At 53.4% G+C, this 27,987-nt stretch overlaps 1 protein-coding gene across 1 annotated transcript; it reads left to right on the top strand.

Annotated features, from left to right (window-relative positions):
* On the top strand, positions 1–27,920 carry PLEKHO2 (pleckstrin homology domain containing O2). The gene is made up of 6 exons (XM_032297172.1): positions 1–140; positions 6,884–7,033; positions 14,245–14,361; positions 19,800–19,904; positions 21,676–21,774; positions 24,871–27,920. The coding sequence occupies exons 1-6, from the start codon at positions 129–131 to the stop codon at positions 25,858–25,860; spliced, it is 1,473 nt and encodes a 490-aa protein (XP_032153063.1). The 5' UTR covers positions 1–128; the 3' UTR covers positions 25,861–27,920.
* Positions 27,921–27,987: the final 67 nt, after the last annotated feature.

Below are 27,987 nucleotides of genomic sequence, written 5' to 3'. Positions count from 1 at the left end.
CTTGGGCCCCCGGCGGCTGGCGGGACAGAACGCCGAGTGTCGCCGCCCGGCCGGGCGTGGACGCGGTGGCCGAGCCCGCGGGGAGCCGGGAGCGAGCGGCGGAGCGGCGGGACCTCGGCGGACGCGCCATGGAGGAGGAGGTGAGGGCGGGGCTCGGCGGGGCGTCGGGCTGGGGTCCTCGAGCCCCTCACGGGGATTGCGGTCCTGGGCTCAGGCCCTCGTTCCTGTCCGCCCCACTCCCGCCGGTCTCACCCCAGGAAGAGCCTGGGCAGACGGGGCAGGGGCCGGGGGCCGGATCCGCATAGGGCACTTCGCAGACCGCGTCCTCCTTCGTTCTCTCTGACTTTCTTACCAGTTGTGGGGCGTAGTGATTGTTACTGTTCCCATTGGATCGACCAGGAGACTGAGACTCCAGCGAGTTTGATGACTTGCCGAAAGTGGCCTGGGTGAACCGCGGTTACCGTTGACTCCTCGTACTGGCCAGGTCGGATCCTGACTGCGTGCGCGCGCGCGTGTGTGTGTGTGTGTGTGTGTGTGTGTGTGTTGGGGGGTTCCCGTCTCAAGGATATGACCATGCCTTGGTGGCATGAGGACTGAAGAAGTTGCTTTCTTCTCCCTGGTATAAGTCTTTGTATCTCCTTTTCACCCCCACTCTCCCCTCTCCACATCCATCTGAGCTGCTGTAAGGAAAGAATCGGGAGTCAGGCCCACCTAGGTTCTGATCTTGGTCCCTGCCTTCCCCACCGGAGGACTGGATCAGCTGTGTCCCTGGACCCTCCTTCTACTCACTCAGAACACTCTTGGTCTTTCCCCTGCCCCTGCCCTTTACTTGCAAACTCAGTTCTCCCAGCACCCCCATTATCTAAGGGTCCAGCATGCTGCAAGCACTTAATATATGTCTGTGGAATGATTACGTTAGAAGGAGGGGCCTGTAGGGTCTAGAGGAAGGTCAATTTGTTTCTTATCCCCTGAGGGGGTCCCAGCTTCAGCCCCTCCCAGCCCAAGGAAAGAAGAATGTCTTTGCCTCTATGGATGGGGAGGAAAAATGACTCCCTCTGCCTGGGAGGAACCCTGGCTACCTGGGAAGCCCTGAGTGGACTGGGTTTCTGTGTCCCCTCAGCGCCCATCTCCCACTTCCCTGGGCCATGGATAGGAGCAGCTAGGCGGTCCAGACTCCCTCTAGGCCAGGCCCTGCCTTTCTGTGGGATGGTAGATAAGTCACTTCCCCTCTCAACCTTCATTTCCTCTTCTACAAAATATAGAGCCTGTCCTCCTCCTCCTGGCCTGACAGTATGATTGTGGCCCCTTCTCTCAGTGGGTGAAGGTAGAGGGCAAAGTCAGGCCTCTGTGATTTGCTGCCCTTTCTTTCTTGCTGTCGGGTGGGGCTGCCATCTGCCTGCCCCAGGCCCCTGCTGCAAAGTCTGGGCTCTCTGGCCAGGGCCCCTCCCCTGCTCCCAGAGGATGTGGGTCAGGATTACTCCATCTCCTGATCTGCGCTGGCCCCTGATTAAGGGAAGTTCTCTGGACACCTCCTGGGCCTAGCTCAGCTCTGTACTCCCCTTGGTCCTGAATCTCTCCCATTGCCACTTTCTGACTCCCAGATGCCCCAAGCTCTCTGAATACCTGGGCCATCTAAGGTCTTGCCCACTTTATCCCCTAGCCCCTGCAAGCTTTACCCCCATGGTAGGGGCTCCCTATCCCTGCTCGCCTTTGACATCCCTAACTCTGCGCTCGCCTTTGACATCCCTAACTCTGCGTTCCTCCCATTTCTCACAGTAGCTTCCCTTTGTTGCACTAGGCCTCAGTGCCCATCTTTGTTTCTCTAAAACACCTCTTAGGTCACAGCCACATGCTCTGCCCCGTGATCCCAGGCCATCTTCATCAGCCCACTTTCACAACTCACTTTCAGCCCTCCTGTTAGCTTTCAGCTTCCTCCTTGTGCCCAGCCACCCTGGGCCAACGTTCCGTGACCTCCTCTGTGCAATGGGCTGGTAGCTCCTGTCAGACTAAGGCTTGGGGAGGAGCCACTGGTCTGGGCACTGGGCATCTGCCCACCTGTGTGCTCCTGTGTGCCTCGGTTCCTCATTTGTAAAAGGAGAAGGGTGGGTAATTGAGCACTGCAGTGATGTAAATGCAAGAGCTGGGAAAACCGTGAACATCAGTGCAGGCATTATTGCTGCCACTGCAGTAAGGGTGGAAATCCTGGACCTAGGCTTTCCCATCCCTGCTCTGGGGCTCTGTCCTCTGCCAGCAGTCATGCCTTTCCCTGGCTTCTAGGCTGTCCACTTGCCCTCACCCATCTAGAGACAAGTAGGGCAGTGTCCTGTCCCAGTACTTTTTGTCCCACGGAGTAATCTCTTGTCCTTTCTGGGCTGTATGTTCTCTTTCTATAGTAAAGAGGTTGAGGGTGCAGGGTCTTTGAGAACCTTTTGTGCCTTGCCTTCTCTGGACCAAGGTACGTGTCTCTGCCCCTCCTCAGAGCTCTACCCAAACCCTACCTTCTTCAGGGGTCTCCCAAACTAACCCCAAGCACTTACCTCATCAGAGAGCTAGGACCGGTGCATCTGAGTAAGTGCTATGTTTCTGCCAATAGGCTGGAGCCTCGCAAGCAGGAGATTCCCCCCTCCACACCAGACAGGGGACTTTTGTTATGCAGGGTCTCTGTTACCCCTCTCAGACTGGAAGGTGCCCTGGGACAGAGCCTGTGCTTCCTCTCTCTGAATGCCCCAGCACAGGACTCTGACATGGTGGGTTCTTAGTAGAGTTGGGTCAGAATGTCACTGGGTTTAGTCAAAGAACAGAAGTTGTCATATTCTTCCTGGGATGTGAGGTGCCAACAACGTTTCTTCTGGTCTCTGTCTCTCGTAACCTGTATTGTGGTTCCATCTGTCCCCTTCTGTGTACAGGGTCGAGGTAACCTAGCTTTTTTTTTTTTTTTTTTTTTTTTAAATGAGTGATCCAGAGGAGGCAGGCTGGTGCCCAGGGGTGCCTCGGGAGCTGCTCACAGTGGACAGGAAAGGGCCTGGGCGAGAAGGGATGGGAGGGGAGAGGGCAAAACAGGAAGAACAGTGGTCAGCTGCTCAGTGAGGAGAGGAGGCAGAGAAACTGGGCTGAGCAGGACAAAACCTCCCCTGTGAACCCTGCCAAGAGGAGGGGCCCCTTATTAAAACTTACTGGGGCATAGCCAGGCCCCCTGGAGGGAGGGGGTCTGAGGGGGCAGAGAAGGGGGCTGGGTGGAGGCAAGTAGGACTCTGGCCTCCAGCCAGGCCTCCCCTGGGTGGCTGTTTCTGTGGCTGGGCTGTGGTTCACACCATCTGCAGCCCCTCGGTTGTCTCTTCCTCCATCCCAAAGTTCTGTCCCGCCTAGTCCTGCTCTGGTCCCACCCATCATTCAAGGACCTGGACTTGCTTCTGTAGTTCATCCAGTCATGTTATTCTCTGGGCTACACCAGCCCAGAAGTGACAGTGATCTAGGCACAGGTTCCAGCCCTGGCCCTAGGGAGCTTCCAGAGGGTGGAAAGTTTTCAGGAGAGGTCACTAGTGGAAAGAGTTTAAAAAGGGTGTGAGGGGCCGGGTGTGGGGGCTCATGCCTATAATCCCAGCACTTTGGGAGGCCAGGGCGGGTGGATCATGAGGTCAGGAGTTTGAGACCAGCCTGGCCAATATGGTGAAACCCCATCTCTACTAAAAATACAAAACTTGGCTGAGTGTCGTGGCGGGTGCCTGTAGTACCAGCTACTCGGGAGGCTGAGGCAGGAGAATTGCTTGAACCTGGGGGGCGGAGTATGCAGTAAGCTGAGATTGCACCATTGACTCCAGCCTGGGCAACAGAGTGAGACTCTGTCTCAAACAAAAAGAAAAGAAAGGGGTGAAATCCCATGGGGTGGTGGTTGGGCCCCCTGAAAACAAGAGGCAAGCCTAGAGCTCAGAGGTGGGTGGTAGGCAGCAGCTTCACACTCCACAGACCTCACTGCCTTGTTTAAGAGAAACCAAGAGTCTGCCCATCAGGTGGAAGGCCTGGGAGGAGCTAGTGGTTCTGTCCTTGCTGTAGCTGTTGGGGTAGGAGGGTTGTCAGTGTGAAATATGGGGGTGGGTTTCCCATTTCCCTATCTTCCCTTCTAGTCCTGGGCCTGTGACAGCCTGCAGAGGTCGATGGAGGGGTTAGGCCCCTGAGGATGTCAGTGGTGTGATGTGGGGAATGGGAGTCGAGTGCATGATGGAATGGGAAAGCCTTTCCCTTCTTGTCAAAGGGTGCTGAAGAATCCCTCTTTTCCTGGACAGGGTGGCTCCTAACCAGCCAGCCTCCTACTTCCTTGTTCCTATATCCGGGAAGACTTTCTTTTTTTGAGATAGGATCTCATTCTGTTGCCCAGACTGGAGTGCAGTGGTGCGATCTTGGCTTACCACAACCTCTGCCTCCCAGGCTCAAGGAATTCCTCCTGCGTCAGCCTCCCAAGTAGCTGGGATTCCAGGCACGCGCCACCACCACCTGGCCATTTTTTGTATTTTTAGTAGACACGGGGTTTCACCATGTTGGCCAGGCTGGTCTTGAACTCCTGGCCTAAAATGATCTCCCCGCCTCAGCTTCCCAAAGTGCTGGAATTAAGGCGTGAGCCGCCATGCCCGGCCCTGGGAAGACCATTTGGGACCACCCTACTTCCCCATTTCTCTTACCATCTACAAGTTAGGGAGAGACCCCGAGGGGGGACCCCACATTCCTAGAGCTCCTGGAGGTCTGAGGCCAGCAGCTATAGACCAGAAAGGCCTTGTTTTGACTTGGGAACTGGGCCCAGGGAGAGAGTCCCTGAGAGCCAGAGGGGATAGCAGTGACAATAGTAACAATAATGACAGCTGCCATTTACTAGGCTTAGGGTATCCTGGGAACTGCCCTTTATGCCTTGTCTTTATGCAGCAACAAACGTTTATTGAGCTCTTATTATGTACCAGTCACTGTCTAGGTACTGAGGGTACAGGAGTGAACAAAACAAAAATCCCACCTTCGCCGGGCGCGGTGGCTCAAGCCTGTAATCCCAGCACTTTGGGAGGCCGAGGCAGGTGGATCACGAGGTCAAGAGATCGAGACCATCCTGGTCAACATGGTGAAACCCCGTCTCTACTAAAAATACAAAAAATTAGCTGGGCATGGTGGTGCGTGCCTGTAATCCCAGCTACTCAGGAGGCTGAGGCAGGAGAATTGCCTGAACCCAGGAGGCGGAGGTTGCGGTGAGCCGAGATCGCGCCATTGCACTCCAGCCTGGGTAACATGAGTGAAACTCCGTCTCAAAAAAAAAAAAAAAAAAAAATAGCTCCATTTCACAGATGAAGAAACTGAGTCTCAGAGAGGTTAAGTGGTTTGCCCCAGTCTGCATAACTGCAGCTTCTAAGCCCAGTTTCCCCAGCACCAGAATGTGCAGTTCAAAAAGGAACTGCACAGTGAGAACCAGGCTGGGGCTCTTCTGCCATGACAGAGACCAGGGAAGCCATGTCTGCCCAGCTCCTGACAGTGCACCATGTTTACATCTGTCTGGGCTTGTTCTTCCAAAGGCAGCTGTGGCCACAGGATATCCCTGGGGAGAGGCACACCTCTTTTAATTGGGGCGTCTTTTTTGAATTTTATGTAAATTATAACGCAGTCAAAATTAGTCTGTGCTAATTTCCTTCTAGCAGCCTCTAGATTCTGACACATTCTTGATCCCCTCTCCTCCCCGCACCCCACCCCGCTTCACACTAACTACTCTGGGTACCAATCAGTGAAGCAAAGTGGTTAGCAAAGGGGATGTATTTTTATTTTCATTTCACAGATACCTCTTGAGCACCCGTTATGTGTAGCAGAACAGGGCTGGGTGCTGGGGACCCAGAGGTGGATCTGACCCCAACCTCATCTGGTAGGCATGTACCTGGTACCCAGCCACCCAAGCAGGCAATCAGTGGGGCACAAGATGTCAGTGGCTGGCCCCAAGGCTCCAGGGAGCCTACCCAAGTCCAGGAGAAGGGCTCAAATTTAACTCATGTGCTAGCCTTTTGTTAAAGACGGAATCTCTGGAACCCTCACCAGATGCAGATGTGGTGGCTACCCTAAGGTCCTTGCCTGGGGCGGGGAGGAGGGGAGAGGAGCCTCCTGCTTTGGGTGGGAAGTGGGAGGGGCTGCAAGTGGGTTCTCTGGAAGCCTAGGGGTGGAAAGGCAGATTGCCACTCAGCCTGCCTATTCTTCCAATCTTTGTTCTGGGTGGCCTTCCTGGGCCACCCCAACCTGAACCGGGTCTCCCACTGTCCTCTTGCTGCCCCTGTGTGTTTCCTACATAGGATTTCAGATGGGTTAATGGGTTTATGCCTGGGTATTTATTTGTTCAAGTCCTATTTCCCTGGACTGTGAGCTCTGTGAGGACAGGCTGCCTTACTTTTATTCTCCCGTGATGTTGTAGGCACTCAGTGCATTTGTTGACTGATTGAATGAACACATGGAGGCAGAATGGTGCAGTGGGAAAAACGTGGGCTCAAAGAGATCTGCTTTGAATTCTGGCTCTGTCCTCTAGCCGTGTGACTCTGTCGAGTCATGTCTCTATTCTGAGCTTTAGTTTGCTATGACATGTACATAATGAGGCTACCATCTTGAAGGTGAGTTGTAAGAGTTAAATGAGACTATGTGTATCAAATGTTATACAGTGGCTCAGAGTAAAGTGGCTGCTGCTATTACTGCTGTTATTAGCTTTGATCCTGGGTCAGGAATATCTGCCTTGGGGGTTGTGGGGAAGCTCACATAGGATGATGTCATTAGGTACTTAGCATAGGGACATATCCCTTGTGTGACCTGTGAACCTGTGACCTGTGATGTGTGTGGCCCCATGGTAGCAGTCCTCATAGCATGTCCTGGTGCTGTGTTACAGGGTGTGAAGGAAGCGGGTGAAAAGCCTCGGGGAGCACAGATGGTGGACAAGGCTGGCTGGATCAAGAAGAGCAGTGGAGGCCTCCTGGGCTTCTGGAAAGACCGATATCTGCTCCTCTGCCAGGCCCAGCTGCTGGTCTATGAGAATGAGGTGAGGATCTGCTTGGCCCTGGGGTTGGGGGTTCTGGGACAGGGCAAAGTAAAGGCATCTCAAGCTAGTAGGAGGACCTTGGGTCTGGGGCCAGAAGACCTGCTCCACTTTTGCCATGTTGCGCAACCTTGAGCGATCACCTAACCCTCTCTGGGTCTCTGTGTGGGGACAATACCTCCAGGAGCAAATCTAGGGTTTCTGGATGAGAATTCTCTCTCTTTTTTTTTTCTTTTGAGACCTAGTCTTGCTGTGTCACCAGGATGGATTTCAGTGGCACAATCTCACTTCAACCTCCACCTCCTGGGTTCAAGCGATTCCCCTGCCTCACTCAGCCTCCTGAGTACAGGTGCGTGCCACTATGCCTGGCTAATTTTTATTTTAGTAGATACCACGTTGGTCAGGATGGTCTCAATCTCCTGACCTCATGATCCACCCATCTCATTCTCCCAAAGTCCTGGGATTACAGGTGCGAAGCACTGCGCCTGGACTTTTTTTTTTTTTTTTCGAAATGGAGTTTTTCGGCCAGGTGTAGTGGCTCATTCCTGTAATCCAAGCACTTTGGAGGCCAAGGTGGGCGGATCACCTAAGGTCGGGAGTTCAAGACCAGCCTGACCAACATGGTGAAATCCCGTCTTTAAAAAAAAAAAAAAAGAAAAAAAAGAAATGGAGTTTTGCTTTTGTTTCCCAGGCTAGAGTGCAATAGCACAATCTCAGCTCACTGCAATCACCACCTCCCAGGTTCAAGAGATTCTCCTGCCTCAGGCTCCCAAGTAGCTGGGATCATGTGCATCAGCCACCACACCCAGCTAATTTTGTATTTTCAGTAAAGACAGGGTCTCACCAGGTTGGCCAGGCTGGTCTCGAACTCCTGATCTCAGGTGATCCACTCGCCTTGGCCTCTCAAAGTGCTGGGATTATAGACGTGAGCCACCACACCCAGCCAAGAGCTCTTTGAATTGTATGTGCACTTAGTGTGCAAGTCTTTTCCTGTCCCTGGGCAAGGTTCCATATGAGTGAATGTTGTAGAAAACTGAAGCCTACTCCACTCAGCCGTGGTAGTAGGAATAATAATTAGTAGGCCATGCTCGGTGGCTCATGCCTGAAATCTCAGTACTTTGGGAGACCGAGGTAGGCAGATCACTTGAGGCCGAGAATTCGAGACCAGCCTGACCAACATGGAGAAATGCTGTCTCTACTAAAAATACAAAATTAGTTGGGCTTGGTGGTGGGCGCCTGTAATCCTGGCTACTCGGGAGGCTGAGGCAGGAGAATCACTTGAACCTGGGAGGCAGAGATTGCAGTGAGCCAAGATCGCACCATTCCACTCTATCCTGGGCAACAAGAGCGAAACTCCGTCTCAAAAGAAAAAAAAAAAAAAGAAAAGAAATAAATACTAATTAGCACTCGTACTTGTTCGGAGATGTTCTCTTACATATCTCCCTATGACAATCACAATAGTCCCATGAGAGTGGTCATCATGTTACATTTTACAGCAGAGGATACTGAGTCTCAGGGTGACAAGATGACTGTTCAGCATCTCTCAGTGAATGGAGGAGTTAGGTCTAGAATCCAGTTCAGTGTGCTTTCCACCAAGAGACACCAGCGAGTAACTCCAAAGCTTATTTCTGCTGGAAAATCTCTAAAATAGGGCCGGGCGCGGTGGCTCAAGCCTGTAATCCCAGCACTTTGGGAGGCCGAGGCAGGTGGATCACGAGGTCAAGAGATCGAGACCATCCTGGTCAACATGGTGAAACCCCGTCTCTACTAAAAAAAAATACAAAAAATTAGCTGGGCATGGTGGTGTGTGCCTGTAATCCCAGCTACTCAGGAGGCTGAGGCAGGAGAATTGCCTGAACCCAGGAGGCGGAGGTTGCGGTGAGCCGAGATCGCGCCATTGCACTCCAGCCTGGGTAACGAGCGAAACTCCGTCTCCCATGCCCAAAAAAAAAAAAAAAGAAAATCTCTAAAATATGTTAAATATTCTCTGCTTTCTTCAACAGAAGATGCTGGCTTAAATAAAATCTTTTTCTGGTTGCTCAGTGTTACCTGTCAGACCCATCTGCAGAGTGGGTTCTCCAGAAGCACAGGGGCAGAGAGGAAGATTGCCTCTCTGTTTTGAACTGGCAGGCTATACTTCTCAGCTTTTCTTTCTCCTTTAACATCGAGCTGCTGGTTACCACTTCTTTTTTTCTTTTCTTTTTTTTTAAGATGGGGTTTCACCATGATGGCCAGGGCTGGTTTTGAACCTCAGGTGATCCACCCACCTCGGCCTCCCAAAGTGCTAGGATTACAGGCGTGAGCCACCGCGCCCGGCCTTTTTTTTTTTTTTCGAGATGGAGTCTTGCTGTGTTGACCAGGCTGGAGTGCAGTGGCACCATCTCAGCTCACTGCAACCTCTGCCTCCTGGGTTCAAGTGATTCTCCTGCCCAAGTCTCCCTAGTAGCTTGGGCAGGTACATGCCACCATGCTTGGCTAATTTTTTGTATTTTTAGTAGAGATGGGGTTTCACTGTGTTAGCCATGATGGTCTCCATCTCCTGACTTTATGATCCACCCGCCTCGGCTTCCCAAAGGGCTGGGATTAAGGCGTGAGCCACCGCGCCCGGCCTGGTTTCCACTTCTGCTGTCCTTGTGCCTCTAATAGTCCTCACATCTTCCCATTTCAGATGCTTGTTCCCCTTCTGATTTCAGCAGGCATGGGATTTGGATAACCAAGGATGCTAAGCTTGTGTGTTAAATAAAAGTTAGTAAAGATATAGGTGAAGACTTGAGGAAGAAAAGAGTTTTTTCCTTGTCGATGCCATTTGTGTGCTGTGGTTGAGGCTGTCAGAGGGCCCATCCACGGAAAACAGTCCATCCACTGAAAATGCCTTTGACAGATGAATACCTGGGGAGGAATTGACCTGGGGGCAGAAGAAGGGGGAGCCTGCCTCTTCCTCATCAGCCTCTCCCAGCCTGCCTCAGGATATCTTGGCAAATTCACAATTGTCCCAGGCCAAGAAAGATTGGGCAACCTGGATCTAAGTGTTTAAAGGAGCTGCCTTGGAAAAGCACCTAGCCTGACCTGCCTGAGTCACTGGCTCATGGAGTTAGGGTGTCAGAGAAGCAGTGGAGGAGGGCAAGGGAATGAGGGTGTGTAGACAGCATCCCCATATGTTCTCTACTGCGGCCCCCACCAAAATACGATGTGCCACAGTTGGGAATGAGGCAGTAGAGGGATATTTTTACCAATAAAGGAGGTTGTCACAGCTTCTTCCGGTGCCAGCTGCCATGAGTTAAGTGACAGGCTTTCACTGTCAGCCTGTCAGTTACTGTCAGACTTGTCCTAAACTGCCTCTCCACATCTGGCCGCAGCTGGGAAGCAGGAAGGATTTTACATCTCCCAAACATGAAAAATCCAATCACGCCTTTTTTCCTTTTTAAAAAAGATGCTATTAAAAATGTAAATGCAGTTTCAAGAACTTAGCACTCGGGGGTGGGGGAGCTTGGCCTGGGAGTAGGAATTGAGAAATGCTTATTAGTTCAATTCCTCTTTCTGAGGTAGGGAACTAGGCGAATGCGAATAGCTCTTGGTCGTTTCTTTGCCATCAGAGAGGCTGACATTCCAAAGATGCTTCCCTTACCCATTGCCTGCTGGTTTATCCGTTTTTCTGAGCTGCAGAAGAGCTGGGATGATTCAGCATCTTGGGTGGGGTGGAGAGGAGACCCAGGACAGGCAGCTGTTTCGAGCTCAGTGTTGGAGGTGGATGGACTTTGTTTCCAGGCAGAGGAGGGTGTATTTGGGCCAGTGGTGGTTCAGTTAGCGGAGGCCTGTGGACACAGGGCAGGTAAGCTACTCTCTTTCAAGCAAGGATTCTTCCCTGGGCAGTTTCCCTACTCCAGATTCCCAGGGAGGAGGAGACTTCCTGGGATCTCAATCTGGACTAGGCACCCAGAAAACTGGTCCTATAGGCTGGGTGCAGTGGCTCATATGCCTATAATTCCAGCACTTTGGAAGGCTGAGGTGGGCAGATCACGAGGTCAAGAGATCAAGACCATTCTGGCCAACATGGTGAAACCTCATCTCTACTAAAAATACAAAAATTAGTTGGGCATGGTGGCATGAGCCTATAATCCCAGCTATTCGGGAGGCTGAGGCAGAAGAATCACTTGAACCCAGGAGTTGGAGGTTGCAGAGAGCTGAGATCATGCCATTGCACTCCAGCCTGGGCCACAAGAATGAAACTCTGTCTCAAAAAAAACAAAGAAAAGAAAAAAGAAAACTGGTCCTATCTATGTTCTGCTTGAGGGCTGCTGCTGCTGCTGCTTCTTATTTTATTTTATTATTTTTTTTGAGGTGGAGGGCTCGCTGTGTTGCCCGGGCTGGAATGCAGTGGCTAGATCTTGGCTCACTACAATTTCTGCCTGCTGGGTTCAAGCGATTCTCCTGCCTCAGCCTCCTGAGTAGCTGGGACTACAGGCCTGTGCCACCATGCCTGGCTAATTTTTGTATTTTTAGTAGAGTGGGGATTTCACCATGCTGGTCAGGCTGGTCTTGAACTCCTGAACTTATGATCCACTGCCTCAGCCTCCCAAAGTGCTGGGATTTCAGGTGTGAGCCAATTGCGCCCGGCCAAGGGCTGTTCTTGTAGGGTGCAGTTGGGGAAAGAGAACGATGAGCAGATACATAGAGAATGGGGTGGAGACAGACGGCCAAGCAGGGAGTCAGGACTGTGCTTTCCCATGGCAGGACTCTGCTGCTAGCACCTTGTGGGGTGCTTGCATCTGGCAGGTGGTTTGTAGATGTTTGCATGCCCCTAGCAGTAAGTGATGGTACGGAGAGCACCCAAGTTCAGGGTTTCATGGTTAGGGGCAGGGGAGCTTCTCAGAGCAGGAGGATTCTTCTGGCCCATGTGTTTAGTTTGAGGAATCTGGAAGGTATTGGAGGCTAGAGATTGCAAAGGGATGTATGGATGGAAGCAAAAATGAGAAAAGGTACTTGATTGAACCTGGTTGGGAGAGAAAAGGCCACCTTGGCCATCTCTTCCGCTTTCGCTGAGGGGCTGATGAGAGAGTAGATTAGTGGTTATCTACATTAGATGTATGTTGCCCAGGCTGGTAGCAGTGATTCTTAACTGTTCGCATCCAGGCCTGGCACGGTGGCCCATGCCTGTAATCCCAACTCTTTGGGAGGCTGAGGTGGGTGGATCACTGGAGGTCAGGAGTTTGAGACCAGCCTGGCCAACATGGTAAAACCCCATTTCTACAAAAATTAGCCAGGCTTGGTGGTAGGCACCTGTAATCCCAGCTACTTGGAGGCTAAGGCAGGACAATTGCTTGAACCCAGGAGGCAGAGGTTACAGTGAGCTGTGATCATGCCACTACACTTCAGTCTGAACGACAGAGTGAGACTCTGTCTCAGAAAAAAAAAAAAACAACCCCCCCCATCCATCAAAATCCCTCAGGGCAATTTCTCAAAAGACCTACAATAAAAAAGAAAAAAAGAAAAGAAAATCCCTCAGGGCTAGTTAGACCTCAGATTGCCAGGCCCACTCCCCTACCCTAGGTTTATGATTGAGTGGGGAGGAGTTTGCATTTCCTTTTTTTTTTTTTTTTTTTTTTGAGATGGAGTTTCGCTCTTGTTACCCAGGCTGGAGTGCAATGGCGCGATCTCGGCTCACCGCAACCTCCGCCTCCTGGGTTCAGGCAATTCTCCTGCCTCAGCCTCCTGAGTAGCTGGGATTACAGGCACACGCCACCATGCCCAGCTAATTTTTTGTAATTTTAGTAGAGACGGGGTTTCACCATGTTGACCAGGATGGTCTCGATCTCTTGACCTCGTGATCCACCCACCTCGGCCTCCCAAAGTGCTGGGATTACAGGCTTGAGCCACCGCGCCCGGCCAGGAGTTTGCATTTCTAACAAGCTCTCAGGTGGTGCTGATGCTGCTGGTCTAGGTCCCACCTTGGAGAACCCCTTGTCCAGAGCAACCTACTGCCTGTGACTGGAAGGAGTGTGCTGTGCTGGAAAGGGCCCTGGCCTGGGAATCAGAGGCTGTGGTTTGAGTTGGGGCCCTGCTCATTATATTTGGGTCTGTGCCCCTAGGGCAAATCCCTTCACCTCCAGGCCTCATTCTTTCCTTCTCTAAAATGAGGCAGATACAGGGCTCCAGGCTTTCAGGGTTATTGTGAGGTTCAGGAGACTCAGGGATTCAAAAGTGCTCGCTATGCATGAGGCTTCTTCTGTTATACATCAGCAAGGGGTTCCTTAACTTTTTGGCCAGTTCCAGGGTGGCGTACCCTCCCCTGGCCAAAGATCTGCTTCTGCTTCCCTGGGCTTTCCTGGATGAGAGTGTGCCACACCCAGGAAGTTGTTCCAATTGCATTTTCCCTGGAAGAGGTGCAGGTGACCACCATTAAGGGAGGAGCTTTTTCCAGGCAGCTTGCTGGAGAGGCACCTGATAGGTACAGCCCATGGAGAAAATGCTCAAATGTCAGGGGTGGTGGGCAGGAAGACAGCCTGGCTAGTGTCCAGAGATGGCCTGGAAGAGGCTGGGCACTGTCCTGGCCACAGGCCCTCCTAATGATGAGGCCTCCTAGTGGTGGGGTGGGGATTGGTATGCACTCGAAGGAGCCCTTGGCCTCTTGCTTGCACATAGCTTGCAGCCTTGGATGAGGTGTTGCTCTCCCAAGCCAGGGATCAGCAGAGGATAATGCTGAGTGAGGAACACAACTCAGGAATCTCTGTGCTGAAGGCAGGGCATGTAGCCCCAAATGTGCCTTGTTCACACTTCCCTCTGGCTCTTCTGGAAAGTCATTGTCCCCTGCCCCCCATCCCACTCCCTGCCTGCCATTTTGTGGCATCCTGCATTCTTCTTCTGGCTGTATCTCTACAGATCTCTGCCTGGCCTCTGGGCCTGTCAGGACCCCAGACACCCTTTTCTTACCCTCCCTAGCTTCCCCTCTGTCTGCTCCTCTGGCTTAGGCACATACCCACCTCTGGGCTATATGCCCATCTTCCATCTGGATGGGGAACCTCATGGGCATCCCTCCAGCCAGCACACACTTGCCATGGTCTGGACACCACATCTTGGTTACTGATTGGCAGCTTGAGGTCCTCCCTCAGAACAAGTGATGTCCTTGCTGAGTGGGATCAGGGTCTGCGGCATGAGTGGTTGAGGGTGGTGGTGGGTCTGACTATCACCAGCTCATGTCCCTTCTGTCTCCCTCCCAGGATGAACAGAAGTGCGTGGAGACCGTGGAGCTGGGCAGCTATGAGAAGTGCCAGGACCTTCGTGCCCTCCTCAAGCGGAAACACCGCTTTATCCTGCTGCGATCCCCAGGGAACAAGGTAGGGAGATGCCTGCTGCTGCCCATCTCCCTCTAGGCCAGAGTCTGCTTGGGAGGCCTAAGCAGGTCTAAGGCAGAGTTGGCCCCTTGAAAAAGCCTGTTTTCTGTTGCGTGTGGCTGAGGCTCAGCCCTAGCAGCCACCATAGGTCAGATCTTTACTCATTTTGTCTTGGAGTCTTCCGAGCCCCTAGTTGATAAGAGATACACTTAGGGCTCTGCTGACAGAGCTCTGCTCCCCTCTTCCCCTTCCAGGCATGGGGCCTCCATCTCAGGCTGTAGTTAGAAAGTAGCCTTTGGAAGGTGGGGCACTTGGCCCTGGGGGAGGCCCAGGGCTCAGGCAGGAGAGCTGTGGATGAGGCCTCCACCCAAGCAGGCCTCAACACCCTGACGTAGCCTGGGGCAGATGGGGAGGGTGCGGCCTCCCTTCATCCCAGGCCTTTCTGGGTGGACCCAGCCTGGATTCAGGACTAGGAGGCCTGGAGCACCCCCAGCCTTCCTCCCTTGCACTTTCCTTTCTTGGCTGTAGCTGGGGAAGGTCCCTGGCTTGAGAGAGTTTTTCCCTGGGACTTGTTGCGTATGCAGATGAAGTTTGCTGTTTGCACCACATTTGTCTGGCAGGGAGTCTGGTGGGTGTTGACACATGGTGTAGCTTCACAGATGTCAGGAGTGAGTTCAGATTCCAGGCTGGCGTGCACAGCACCCCTCACCAGCTTGCATCCATCTGCAGCTGGGCTATTCCTTGCCTTGTCCTCTGCATGTCATGTGGAGCCTCGCAGAATAGGGCTGAGTCACAGAGGTTGGGGGTTGGGGAGCGAGTCTGGTCTGGGCCTGCTGGAGGCCAGTCTGTTTCTTCCTCAGCTTTAGGGGCTGGGAGCCCAGTCCTCTGCAGTTCCTGAAGGAGACCATGATGCTTTATTCATTGACTCTTTGTCCTACTCTGCAGGGAGTGGGAGCAGAGAAGCAACCAAGACAGCAGTGGTGGGCTGTGGTCACTAGGGAGCTGGAAGTGTGTCCCAGGGTAGGGGCTGGTTTATAGTGTCATGAGGGCTCATGGGACTGGGCCCAGGTTTCACTTGACATCTGCTGCTTAGGGATGTGACAAAAAGAGTCACATTTTAATATTTCCAGCCCTGGAGCCCCTATCCTGTTCTGGGGAGCTCCTGTCCCGTCCTAGAGACCCCCTTCCTTCCTGAGTCGGCACTGTGTATGTGGATGTGTGTTTGAGAGAGATGAGATGCAAAGTATGTTCTGTGTGAAGATCTGCCATCTATGTGTCTGGCCCTTGTGTGTGTACCTTTTTTTATGCAGGTGAATGTCCACCTGGCTGTGTGTCTGTCTGGGTGTGTGTCTTAGTGTGCTATGTGGATGTGGGGTGGAGGGGGACCTAGCCTCTCTAGCCTCTGCTGGCGCTGTTCTGTGGGCCATCTCTTTTCCCCAGCTCTGAGAATCAGCTGGTAGTAGACTAGGTAGGCCAAGCTCAGCTCGGGGTGGGACTTCACCTTCAGAGAAGCCTGTTTGTGCAGCTGTGTTCTCAGCTGCTTCAACCAACACCCTGCCTCCCAGCCCCCAACCCTGTAAGAGTTTAGGCTGGCTCTGAGAATAGGACAATTAGCCGGGAGATGGGGCTGTGAGCAAGTGGTGGGTGCTACGGATAAAACAGTGCAGCTTGGTTCTAGTTCAAGGGCCCCTGACCCTCCCTGCCCGAGAAGCTCACACAGATCGGGGCTCTCCAGAGGTCAGTTGGTGGATCTGGCCCAGAGCACCACATTCCCACATCCTCTCACCCTCCTTTCTCAGCAGCCTGGGTGTTCCCCATCCTCAGTGAGGCCTCCAACCCGGCCAGGAGGTCACATGACCCTGGCTGTCTGGTCCTGAGGCCGCCTTTTTTCCCCTCTAATCAAATAAACAAAGACTCCAATGTCTTACATGCCTCTCTCCCCCTGCTTCTCCAGCCCCACATCCCTGCCCATGAGGTCACAGGCAGACGCTGCCAGGAAGCAGGGTGGCCACTGCTGGGCCATGCTGCCCTGCTGGTCTCAGGCCGCTTGGCCCTTTCCTCTTTCCTGCCTCGTCTCTTCCCCTCCCACTTTTTTCCTCTCTGCCATTTTGTCCTTCCCCTTTTCCCAGGCCTTGTGGGCCTAGTCTGTGGCCAGACCTGTTAGCATCTAAGCTCCTGGCAGTGCCTGTGTCCCTGGGGCTTCTTGGAAGTTCTCAGGGCAGGGACCTGTACAGCCTGTGGCCCTTCAGAATGGCTTGTGGGGAGAGGTGCAGATTTTTGGTATTCCTTTTTTTTGAGACAGGATTTCACTCTGTCACCCAGGGTGGAGTGCGGTGGCATTATCTCAGCTTGCTGCAACCTCTGCCTCCTAGGCTCAGGCGATCCTCCCACCTCAGCTTCTGAGTAGCTGGGACTATAGGCATGTACCATCGTGCCTGGCTAATTTTCATATTTTTTGTAGAGATGGGGGTCTCACTGTGTTGCCCAGGCTAGTAACTTCTTGGTATTCTAATTGTCTCTATTCTGGTCATCCTTGTGGAATGCCTGGCTCGTTTAGCCAGATATGGGATTCTTCAGGGTGGAGCTGGAGCTGGGTCCTGTTTAACTTTGCCGGCCTTCTTCTATGGGAGCCTTTTGGCTTGCACAATAGATCTTCTCTGAGGCCATTTCTGCTTCTCACATGGGAGCAAAAGAAAGCTGAGGCAGCCTGCCTCAGTTGGGCCAGTGGGGAAGGAGCTGCAGTTTGGGCTGGGTCCAGTGGTTCTGTTCTTGTCCCTTTGAGGTCCAGAGTAGTGAAGAGAGTAGAGCTTGGTGATCTGACTCCCAGGCCTGCTCTTCTCTGGCCTCCTGTTGTTCTGTTGGCTCCTGAGTTCGATTGTACACTTCTCAGGCTCCCTGGATGCTAAAGCCTGCACCATGCAGGGGGCCCACCAGCTCTGAGCCTGTGAATAGGAGCAGCAGCTGGGTAGAAGGGCTGGCCCCAGACTCCCTTTCTAGCAGGCCCCATCAGAGTTGGGTGGCCTTTGCGACCCCGGATGCAGTGTGGTCTGTCCCTGAGTCCCTAGCGGCTCTGATGGCTGGTCTGAGGCAGTTGCCAAGGTGCCCTGGGATTTGTGACTTAACTGAAGATCTGCTTCCAGGATCGAATTTACCCTGGTCATGCAAGTGAGCATTTGGCTGTATCTGGTATGGTGGGGGTGGGACATAGGCCCTGTATGAGGAGGAGGCAGTGGCAGCCAGGAGCAAATTATATAATGAGGATGCTGAGGGGGGCCAGGCTGACCTCGGTGTTACATAACTGGAGAGTGGAGGGAGGGGAGGCACTATCTAACACCAGGGCAGAGGATGGGCAGGCTGGCAACCGCCAACAAAGAACTAGGGCATCTTGGGGTCAGAGAGTAGGCAATGGTCCAGAAATGGTGAAGGAAGGAAACTTGGGCCAGTTCATTAATTTTTTGGCTCATTAATTGAAGAACTATTTACTGAGTACTCACTATGTGCCAGGCCCTGCTTTTTTTTTTTTTTTTTGAGACGGAGTTTCACCCTTGTTACCCAGGCTGGAGTGCAATGGCGCGATCTCGGCTCACCGCAACCTCTGCCTCCCGGGTTCAGGCAATTCTCCTGCCTCAGCCTCCTGAGTAGCTGGGATTACAGGCACGTGCCACCATGCCCAGCTAATTTTTGTATTTTTAGTAGAGACGGGGTTTCACCATGTTGACCAGGATGGTCTCGATCTCTTGACCTCGTGATCTACCCCCCTCGGCCTCCCAAAGTGCTGGGATTACAGGCTTGAGCCACCGCGCCCGGCGGCCCTGCTTTTAATCATGTTTAATTTCCTCAGCATTGCTTGGTAGTAGGCAGTGTTATCCCAGCTTACGGAAGAGGAAACTGGAACTGTTTTGTCCAGAAGGAAGGCAGCGGTGCTGATTCCTATTACTGAGTATTCACTCTGCCCACTCCAGATTTCGTACTTTAGGTACATCTTTTTTCCCCCAATTAAAAAAAATTGTGGTCAAATGTAATGTACATTAAAAAAAAATGTACTGGCCAGGTGCGGTGGCTCATGCCTGTAATCCTAGCACTTTGGGAGGCTGAGGTGGGTAGATCACGAGTTCAGGAGTTCAAGACCAGCTTGGACAAGATGGTGAAACCCCGTCTCTACTAAAAATACAAAAATTAGCCGGGTGTGGTGAGAGGTGCCTGTAATCCCAGCTACTCGGGAGGCTGACGCAGAGAATTGCTTGAACCCAGGAGGTGGAGGTTGCAGTGAGCCGAGATTGAGCCACTGCACTCCAGGCTGGGCGATAGAGTGAGATTACGTCTCAAAAAAAAAAATTACATTTTCACCAGTTTGAAATTGCACAGTTCAGTGGCATTAAGTATCACGATGTTCTATAGCCATCACCACCATCCATTTCATAACTCTCCATCGTGTAAAACTAAAACTCTAAGCCCATTAAATAATAATAGCACATTCTCCTTCTCCCCAGCCTCTGGCAACCACTACTCTCCTTTCTGTCTCTGTGATTTTTGACAACTCTAGGTACCTCATATAGGTGGAATCATACGGTTTTTGTCTTTTTGTCTCCAGCTTATTTCACTTAGCACAATGTTTTCAAGGTTCATAGCTGTTGTAGCATGTGTCAGATTTTTCTTCCCTTTTAAGGCTGTATGATAATCCATTGCACGTATAGACCACATTTTGCTTATCCATTCTTCTGTCGATGAACACTGAGGTTGCTTCCACCTTCTGACTGTGAACAATGCTATGAGCATGGTTGTACAAATTGATTACATCATTTTAAAAATGATTTTCATGGCTCCATGAAGCAGGTTCTGGTGGTATTCCCTTTTATAGGTGAAGAAACCGAGGCCTGGGGTCAGACACCTGTAAGTCGTAGACTGTCCCACTCAGAGGCCCTGCTGCTATGTCCACTGCACGAGGCAGCCCCTCAGTTTCCACGGCCTCACTCCTTCCTCTCATTTCCTGTCTGGCCATTGGGCCTGGCAGGGTCAGGCTTCTCTGAGCCGCCCTCTGATTCTAACAGGAGCTCAGAGGTCCTACCTGAATTGGGAAAGGACCCATGGGTGGTGTGGGGTGGGTTTGGATGTAGACTGGGGCTATTTCTACTTTACAGAGTAAGTGGAAGCCCAGAGCCCACGCAGCTGGCCTGGGCGAGTCCTACAGAGCAGGACCAGATCCGGGCTCTTTCCACAAGAACAGGCTGATTCGAATCCATACCCAGCTGCATGCTGGTGGGCAGTAGGAGGGCTTCTCTGTGAGATCTTTCCCTTTCCTTGACCAAAGCCCCAGTGTTGTACTTATTGTGGGGACATTTTGGTTTGACTTTGGGATCTAGGTTAGGAAGCCTCCTTAAGATGCCAAATGTGAGCTTTGTTAAACATCTGCCATCTATCTACTCCATCCATCTTGCCCGCAGGTCAGTGACATCAAATTCCAGGCACCCAGCGGGGAGGAGAAGGAGTCCTGGATCAAAGCCCTCAATGAAGGGATTAACCGAGGCAAGAACAAGGCTTTCGATGAGGTGCGATGCAGTCCACGGACAGTTCTGCGTCTCCTCTCCCACTGCGTGTGATCTAGAAGAGGACCCTGCCCCTCCTCACCCCAGACCACCCCTTGATTATGTCGCTGCTATGGGGCATTGTTGCTACCTTCTTTAGTCCTCAAGACAGCCCTCCATAGGAGGGATGCTTCCTTGTTTTATAGATGAAATGGAGGCCTAAGGAAATTTAGTAACTTGTCTTAAACTGAAAAGCAGTTAAGTGGTGGGCTGGAACTGGACTGGTGGCAGCATGCATCCTTTCTAAGCCTGGCCTTAGCCGGAAGGAGCAGGTGGGCCCAGGCCAGAGAGTGCTACAGGGTGAGCTGACAGCTCCCTTTTCAGTTTCCCCATGAGGTCGAGGCCAGGCTGGCTCTCAGTTCTGGGCCTCCCTGTCTGTCTGCAGTGACCATTCAGCCCTGCAGGCCTCAGCCCCCTGTCGGGTACTGGGGACTGTGACAGCAGTAGCCACAATCTGGCTTGGGACAGGAAGAACATCCCATGGGGCCGGATCTCCTAGGGAGATTTGTCTTTGACATCATGGATCCTTGGTTATTTGGGCTAAAATGGACCTGGGGGCCACCTACAGTGATGCCTTGGATTATGTCAAGGAGCAAATCTTCCCAAGCAAGTCCCCTCTTAATACGCAGGTCCCGGCCGGGCGCGGTGGCTCAAGCCTGTAATCCCAGCACTTTGGGAGGCCGAGGCGGGTGGATCACGAGGTCAAGAGATCGAGATCATCCTGGTCAACATGGTGAAACCCCGTCTCTACTAAAACTACAAAAAATTAGCTGGGCATGGTGGCGCGTGCCTGTAATCCCAGCTACTCAGGAGGCTGAGGCAGGAGAATTGCCTGAACCCAGGAGGCGGAGGTTGCGGTGAGCCGAGATCGCACCATTGCACTCCAGCCTGGGTAACAAGAGCGAAACTCCGTCTCAAAAAAAAAAAAAAAACGCAGGTCCCCAACTCCAGCCCATAGCTCCTGTGTCACGTTCTGTGTGACATGTTATGTTCAGCCCTTTACTACCTGGGGAAAACTGTCCCCGTTCCGTGGGAGAGGGATGATAGGACATATCATAGATATTGAGGGAGGCCACAGGAGCCATAGGCTGGGCCTCAGCCCGCAATCCGCTCCTCCACTGAGGGACAGAGACAGTTGGAGTCGCACATGGCCCTGAGTCCCCATTCCCCATCATAGGGGCAGGCTACTCCAGGGTTCGGAGTCCGGACCTCCCATGTGATCCTTGCTCTGAGGCTTCCCAGCCACTCCTGACTCCTTTTTGTTACCCTCAGAGAAAAGATGCTGCCCTCCAGGCTCCTAGGCTCAAGGGGCAGAGGCCCTGCTCTCTCCTAGGTTCTCCCTAGAGGTCCTGGGAGAGTGGCAGAGGCCAGGGCAGACCTTTTCCAGAAACCAGGTACCAAGGGAGCATGGGCTGCTTTCTGCCTTCTCTCCTGGATAAGCCCCAAAGCCACCTCAGGGCTGCTTAGATATTTGTGATAGACTTGGGCAAGAGCTGATGGCCCATATTTGGGCAGGAAGACTGAGGCAAATGGCAGCTGCAGAGAGGGAGAACCTCAGACTCTGGAAGAGACCCCAGGGGCATTGCAGAGTCAGAGAAGCAGAGGCCATAGTAGGGAGATGCCCAGAGAGGGCAGTGGTAGGGCACTGCCCCTGCCTCTGAGCCAGGTCCAGCCTGGGTACTTCCCACACTCCCCAAGGCTTGGGGGGGGCTGATCTGGTTCCTCCTCCCTCCAGGTAAAGGTGGACAAGAGCTGTGCCCTGGAGCATGTGACACGGGACCGGGTGCGAGGGGGCCAGCGGCGCCGGCCACCGACGAGAATCCACCTGAAGGAGGTAGGGCCTTGCCCAGTTTGAATGGGGGAGGTTAGTTGAGCCTGGGACCTCAGCTCCTTTGGATGGCAGCCAGGCTTGGGGCCACATTTTTCCCAAGGACACCTGGAGTTGGGGCTTCCTGAGGAGTAGACAGGAAGTGATGGGGCACCTATGTTAAACGTGCTCAGGGTGTGGACGTCCCTGAGCCTCTAGACTTTTTCATTTGTTTAATCCACACACAAATGTTGAATCTGTCCTTAGCCAGAGTTGGTGCCAGAGGGAACCTGAAGCCCATTAGGCCAGTCCCTGCCCCTCAGAGCTCAGCTTCCAGCTGAAAAATAGGCCTGTCCCACAACTGCTCCAAGCAGAACTGTGTCTGATTTTTGTATGGAGGAAGACTCTGGGAGGACCACAAGGAGCCTCTGGCATTTGAGCTGACCCTTGAAGGATGGGAGAGGTTCAGTTGGTGCACTTGGAGCGAGAGGATTCTCTGTGGAGGGAGAGCTATGAGCCAAGGTACAGCAGGAGGGTTTGAGGTACAGGCATTGATCGACTTACGACCTATGCAACTTACGACCATTCGACTTTACAACCACAATCGCTAGCCACGACTGCTCTGCGTCTGGCAGCGCAAACATCGCCCAGCTGGGCGTGCGACAGTGCGGACCAGCTTCCTGCAGCACTACCATCTCCGCGTGCATATAGCCTACTCAACTTACGACCAAATCGTGTTACGACCGGTCTATTGGAACCAATCGTGGTCGTAAGTCGAGTACTAGCTGTTCACCCAGAGAGTGGCTCCCTTTGCTTGGGAGATTGGTCTGAGAAAGGGACTGCAGGGAGGGAATTGTGGAGGCCTTGGATGAAGAAGCTGGAGACAGGAAAGGAGGGTGCATTGCAGAGGTCTGTTTGAGGCCCTGGGTAGGATGGGTTGGGTTGAGAGAGGGAAAGGCAGGGGCCTGGAAGGAGGTGGGGGAGGCGGCTCTCCAGGCCCCTGGAGGGGATGAAGCGGGGGGTTGATGGGAGGACATTAGGAAGCCAGAGCCACCTGGGTTTGTGATGGAATCCAGGGATTGGACAGAGGGAAGGTTGTCCAAGGTGCCCCAAGCCTGGAGACTGGAAGCGTGGGAGGGCCTGGGCACAGGAAATTTGGAGAAGGTCTGGGCAAGGGGGAGGGGGGAAGGGAAGAGCCTTTTAGACCAGTGGAACTAAGGCTTCGGGGGAGGATCCTGGAGGCCAGGAAAGAACCTCAGCAAATGCTACATTTAGGGATTGGTGGGAGTTCAGCCAGCAGCAGGGAGCCAAGGAAGAGGAAGCCAGAGGCAAGTGGTACATCTGGAGAGGGATGAGCACCAGACCTGGTGGGCATCGGCCAGGTTGGCAGCCACAAGTCACGGGCAGGACCGAGATCAAGACAGGCAGTGCCATTTGCAGCATATTTTCTAAAGGAAGGAGTTGGTGTGAGCTGTCCTGGGGTGCAGGGCTGGGTTTGCCGGAGGGAAGGACCCAAGGTCACGGGAGGTTTGTTTTTGAGATGTGGCAGCCTGTGCCTGTCTGTCAGCTGAGGGAAAGGAGATGGCAGAGGGAGCACTGAGGACGGGTGTGGGGAGGGCCAGCCTTGGCCCTCTGCACAGAAGAGTTCAGGGAGGCAGCTCTGTGTGTGTGTGTGTGGTAGTGTGTTGGGGGTGACTTTCTGGTGGTCCCAGTGCCTAATAGCATGTGTCAGCCAGATCCTGTATATGTGTAAAAGGGATTGAGAGCAACAAAGGAGACCCCCCTCTCTACTAACAAATAAAAAATTAGCTGGGCATGGTGGTACATGCCTGTGGTCCCAGCTACTCTGGAGGCTGAGGCGGGAGGACTGCTTGAGCCCGAGGGGGTCAAGGCTACAGTGAGCTATGATGATGCCACTGCATTCCAGCCTGGGTGACAGAGTGAGACCCTATCTCTTTTTTTTTTTTTTTTGAGATGGAGTTTCACTCTTGTTGCCCAGGCTGGAGTGTAATAGCATGATCTGGGCTCACTGTAACCTCAGCCGCCTGGGTTCAAGCAATTCTCCTGTCTCAGCCTTCCGAGTGGCTGGGATTACAGGTGCCTGCCACTACATCCAGCTAATTTTTGGTATTTTTAGTAGAGACGGGGGTTTCTCCATGTTGGCCAGGCTGGTCTCGAACTCCTGACTTCAGGTGATCTACTCACCTCGGCCTCCCAAAGTGCTGGAATTACAGGCATGAATCACCGTGCCCAGCCAAGAGACTTCTCATCTCTCAAGAAAAAAAGGTGGTGGGGACAGTAAAGATCCCAGCCAGGACCCCCACCATCTGAGGGACCTTGGGACTGCCTGGCCCTGCTGGGGCCTCTGAGGCTCCCCTGGGAGGGTCTTAAGACTATGGGGCTCCTGGATATCCCTGCTGGACCCTGGAGCCTGGTGGGGGTGGGTAGCTACCTGCTGGTGCAGCTGTTCTCTGGCAGTCAGCTGTGGTCTGGGACCACATCTCATGACATGAGGAGAGTGGGCACAGGCTGCTGAGCAGCTGGACAGCAAAGGCTGGAGAGAAGCTGGCAGGCGGAACAGAGGTCTCCGGGAATGGCAAGCAGAAGTGAGCGAGCTTGAGACTAACTGGGAGAACTCTATTTGAGTCCTGGTCCTGTCTCTGGCTGACGAACTGGCTGTGGGGATCCTGGGTATGGTGGCAGGTAGGTGGGTTACAGAGAAGGGAACCTTTGAAGGTCATACAGCTTAGTAGGAGTTAGATACAGGGCTGGGACTCTGTCTCCTGCCACCCAGACCAGTATAGTTGCCCCTAAAGAGTCTCTCTCACCAGCTGGAAGAAACCAATCTGGGGATCCAAGAGGACGCTGGCTGTGACTTTCCTGGCCTGTGATTCTAAAACAGGGAATTCTTTGGCTGTGAGGGAAAGGAGAGGGAGATTCATCAAGAAATCAATTCAGCCTCTAATCAAGTAGCCCCCAGAAGTCAGGACAGAAGGGATTGGGGGCCCGGGGCTGGGGGCCTAGACAACCTGGATAGGAGAGTGTAAGAATGTGTGTCAGTAGGCACACCTGACCCAATGGCTCATCAGCCAAGATGATGCCCATATACTATTCCCCCACCAGGTGGCCAGCGCAGCTTCTGACGGGCTTCTCCGCCTGGACCTCGATGTTCCGGACAGTGGGCCACCGGTGTTTGCTCCCAGCAATGATGTCAGTGAAGCCCAGCCTCGGGAGATATCCCGGGCCCTCATGCCTCCTACCAAGCCTTCCCTAGCACCGGAGACCACCAGCCTTGGTGACAGGGTAGAGACCCTTGTAGGGGAGAGAGCCCCAACCCCTGTCTCAGCAAGCTCTGAAGTCTCCCCTGAGAGCCGAGAGGACTCAGAGACCCCAATAGGGGAGGACAGTGGCTCGGAGCAGCCTCCCAACAGCATCCTGCACGACAAACTGAAGGTGAGCTGGGAGAACCCCAGCCCCCAGGAGCCCCCTGCTGCAGAGAGTGCAGAACCCTCCCAGGCACCCAGTTCTGAGATGTCTGAGGCTGCCCCCAGGGAGGGTGGGAAGCCCCCTACACCCCCACCCAAGATCTTATCGGAGAAACTGAAAGTCTGCATGGGTGAGATGAAGGCTTCTGGGCCACCTGCTCCAGGCACAGCACAGGTCTCAGTGAATGGCGTGGATGAGAGTCCTGAGCCTACCAAGCCATCCCAGGCTGAGGGCACCCCAGAAACCCCCACAAAGGATGCAACAACGTCCACAGCACTGCCCCACTGGGACCTGCCACCTCAGTTCCATCCCCGCTGCGCCTCCCTTGGGGACCTGCTTGAGGAAGGCCCTCGGCGTCCCTTGCAGCCCAGGGAACGGCTGTATCGGGCGCAGCTGGAGGTGAAAGTGGCCTCAGAACAGACAGAGAAACTGTTGAACAAGGTGCTGGGCAGTGAGCCGGCCCCTGTGAGTGCTGAGACATTGCTCAGCCAGGCTGTGGAGCAGCTCAGGCAGGCCACCCAGGTCCTGCAGGAAATGAGAGATTTGGGAGAGCTGAGCCAGGAAACACCTGGGCTAAGGGAGAAGCGGAAGGAGCTGGTGACCCTCTACAGGAGAAGTGCGCCCTAGGGCCTGCTGGGTGGGAGGTGCCATCCCTCCTGGCCATCCCATCAAGTCCATCCAGGCCCAGCCCTGCTGAGAAATGTGCTTCTGCCTCTACAGCAATGGCTGCAGGAGGGCCATTGGGCATGTCAGCATTTGGCCATGACCTGAAGAGACTCCTGCCATCCTTCCTACCCTGCTCTGGCCAGTAGCCACCCAGGGCTACTGTCTGGCTATCTGGCCTGGCCTCTGGGCTGGGGCTGGGAGCACACACGCTGGGACCTATGCGTTTGTGCGGTGGTTCCAAACTGCCCCAGGGCTTTGGGGGCGGCACTTGGGGTTTCTGGGAGTGACATCATCTCTGTTCCCCATCCCCAGTACTTTACATTCCTGACTTCTGAATAGAGCACAGCTGAGCCCCCTGCAGCCCCCATCTCCAGATATTTCCAGGCAAAGAGCCTAATGGCTAAGGCAGCCTCAAAGCTAGCCCCCTCCCATCTATTCTGAGTCCCTGCAGAGGCCTTGGGTCCAGGCTCTAGGTTCATCCCTCAGTTGGGGGTACATAGGACCCAGCTGGAACCTCTTGAGGCAGATTAGAGGACTCTTTGTGAGGAAGACATTTGCTGTGTGGCCTCTCTCTCTGGCCCTGTTTCCTTTTTTTTGCAAAACAAGGGCATTTTCTGCAGCCCCTTCCTCTCAGGTGAGCTGTGATTAGAGGGCTTAGGTCTGGAGGATTCAAGAGTGGAAGGGGAACTTAAAAGGTCTTCTAGTCTAGTCTCTGCCCCTGGATAGTGTCCAGCCTTGTACACTTCGGAAGAGGTGAGTCCCAGAATGGCCCTGATGTCCACATTAGAAAAATGTAATTATCATGTCAGCCTTCAGAAGAGAATCCCCACCAACTTCTGTGCCTCCTCAGATGGGGATTTATCTGGGTCTCTGTGGTTTCTTCTCAGCTCAAACAGGTCCAGTATCCCAGTCATTTCTTCAAATGCTGATGGGGGTATGTTGGAATCTGAAACCACTCCCTCCACCTTCAAGCCCCATATGGGCTGCTCTCCTGTAACTTCCTAGGAGAAGAGACATTTTCTCCTTTCCTTTTCCTGGTCCATCCCTGCACCCTGGTCCTCTCCCAGCCCCTCCGCCACATTGTTCCTTGCTCTAGGGGCCACATCCAGTCTCCATGGTGCTGCAGCAGCTGAACTGAGGCAGAGCCTCTAGGTGCAGAGGCCCTGGCTCCCTAGTCCAGCCACTCTCCCTGGGGCCTGTGGGGTGGGAACAGCTTCTGAGGGACCTGCCCAGATTATTGCATGTGCACTTTTGTTTACTGAAAGAGAGAAAGGGAGGGTACAGCCTGCTCTAGCCTTTCTGCCCCCTACCCCGACCCAATGAGGCCTGCTGCACAGGTCAATGCCTTTGTTATTGTACTGTCACTTTGTTTTTGAGAGTAGTAGTCAAGGATCAGGAGGGGCAGAGGTCCACTCTGGGCTGCATGGGGCAGGAGCAGAGGTGAGCAGCAGTGTGCTGGCTCGGGAACCCCCATTGGACTCCTTGCACAAACGGCCCCATGCCACAGTCTGCCTTTCCCTCCATCTGCTCCAGGACAAGAGCAAGAAGGACATCAGGTTCCCAGTGATGTGACCCCCGCCATCTTCCCTTAGGGAACAGCCTCTGCCCACCAGCAGCCACGGCTGACTGGGGCTTTAGCCAAGCCACCTACTGCCAGGAATTGGGGCCTTAGTTCCCTCCTCTGTCAAGTAGGTACTGCAGCAGCTGGACTGAGGGCAGTCTGTGGGTGCAGAGAGCCTGCATGTAGGTCACAGGTGTAGGCCTAGCTCCCCAGGCTCAGCCACTGTCCCTGGGGCCTGTTGGGTAAGCATGTAGCTCTGGGGCCACCTCAAGTGACCAAATGCTATTAATTTCCATCCCTTAGCAGCCTGGGCCCTAAGCAGGAAGCTGGCTTTCAAGAGAGAAGGAGAGAGGATGTACAGAGCCTGTCTAGCTTGCCTTCTTGAGGAGGGTGGCATTCTGTGTCTTCTGCTTATGAAGCGCCTTTCTTGAAGTTTGGCAATAAATCCCTTTTTATGGAACTCCACCGCATCAAGCCTATTTGTTATTGTGGGTGCCAGCTCCAGGGCTGCCCTCCAAGATAGCAGT

Source organism: Sapajus apella, unplaced genomic scaffold, assembly GCF_009761245.1.
Source record: "Sapajus apella isolate SASKATOON/1434 unplaced genomic scaffold, GSC_monkey_1.0 scaffold37, whole genome shotgun sequence".
In the NCBI taxonomy this organism is placed as follows: Eukaryota; Metazoa; Chordata; class Mammalia; order Primates; family Cebidae; genus Sapajus; species Sapajus apella.
Note: the sequence above shows the minus strand (reverse complement) of the source record. Positions and strands in the feature narration are given on the sequence as shown.

Excerpts from the sequence above, each read along its gene's own strand:
- PLEKHO2 (XM_032297172.1), top strand. Across the intron at positions 7,034-14,244 it reads TGCTGGTCTATGAGAATGAG|GATGAACAGAAGTGCGTGGA; the intron begins GTGAGGATCTGC and ends TCTCCCTCCCAG. Across the intron at positions 21,775-24,870 it reads CGAGAATCCACCTGAAGGAG|GTGGCCAGCGCAGCTTCTGA; the intron begins GTAGGGCCTTGC and ends TTCCCCCACCAG.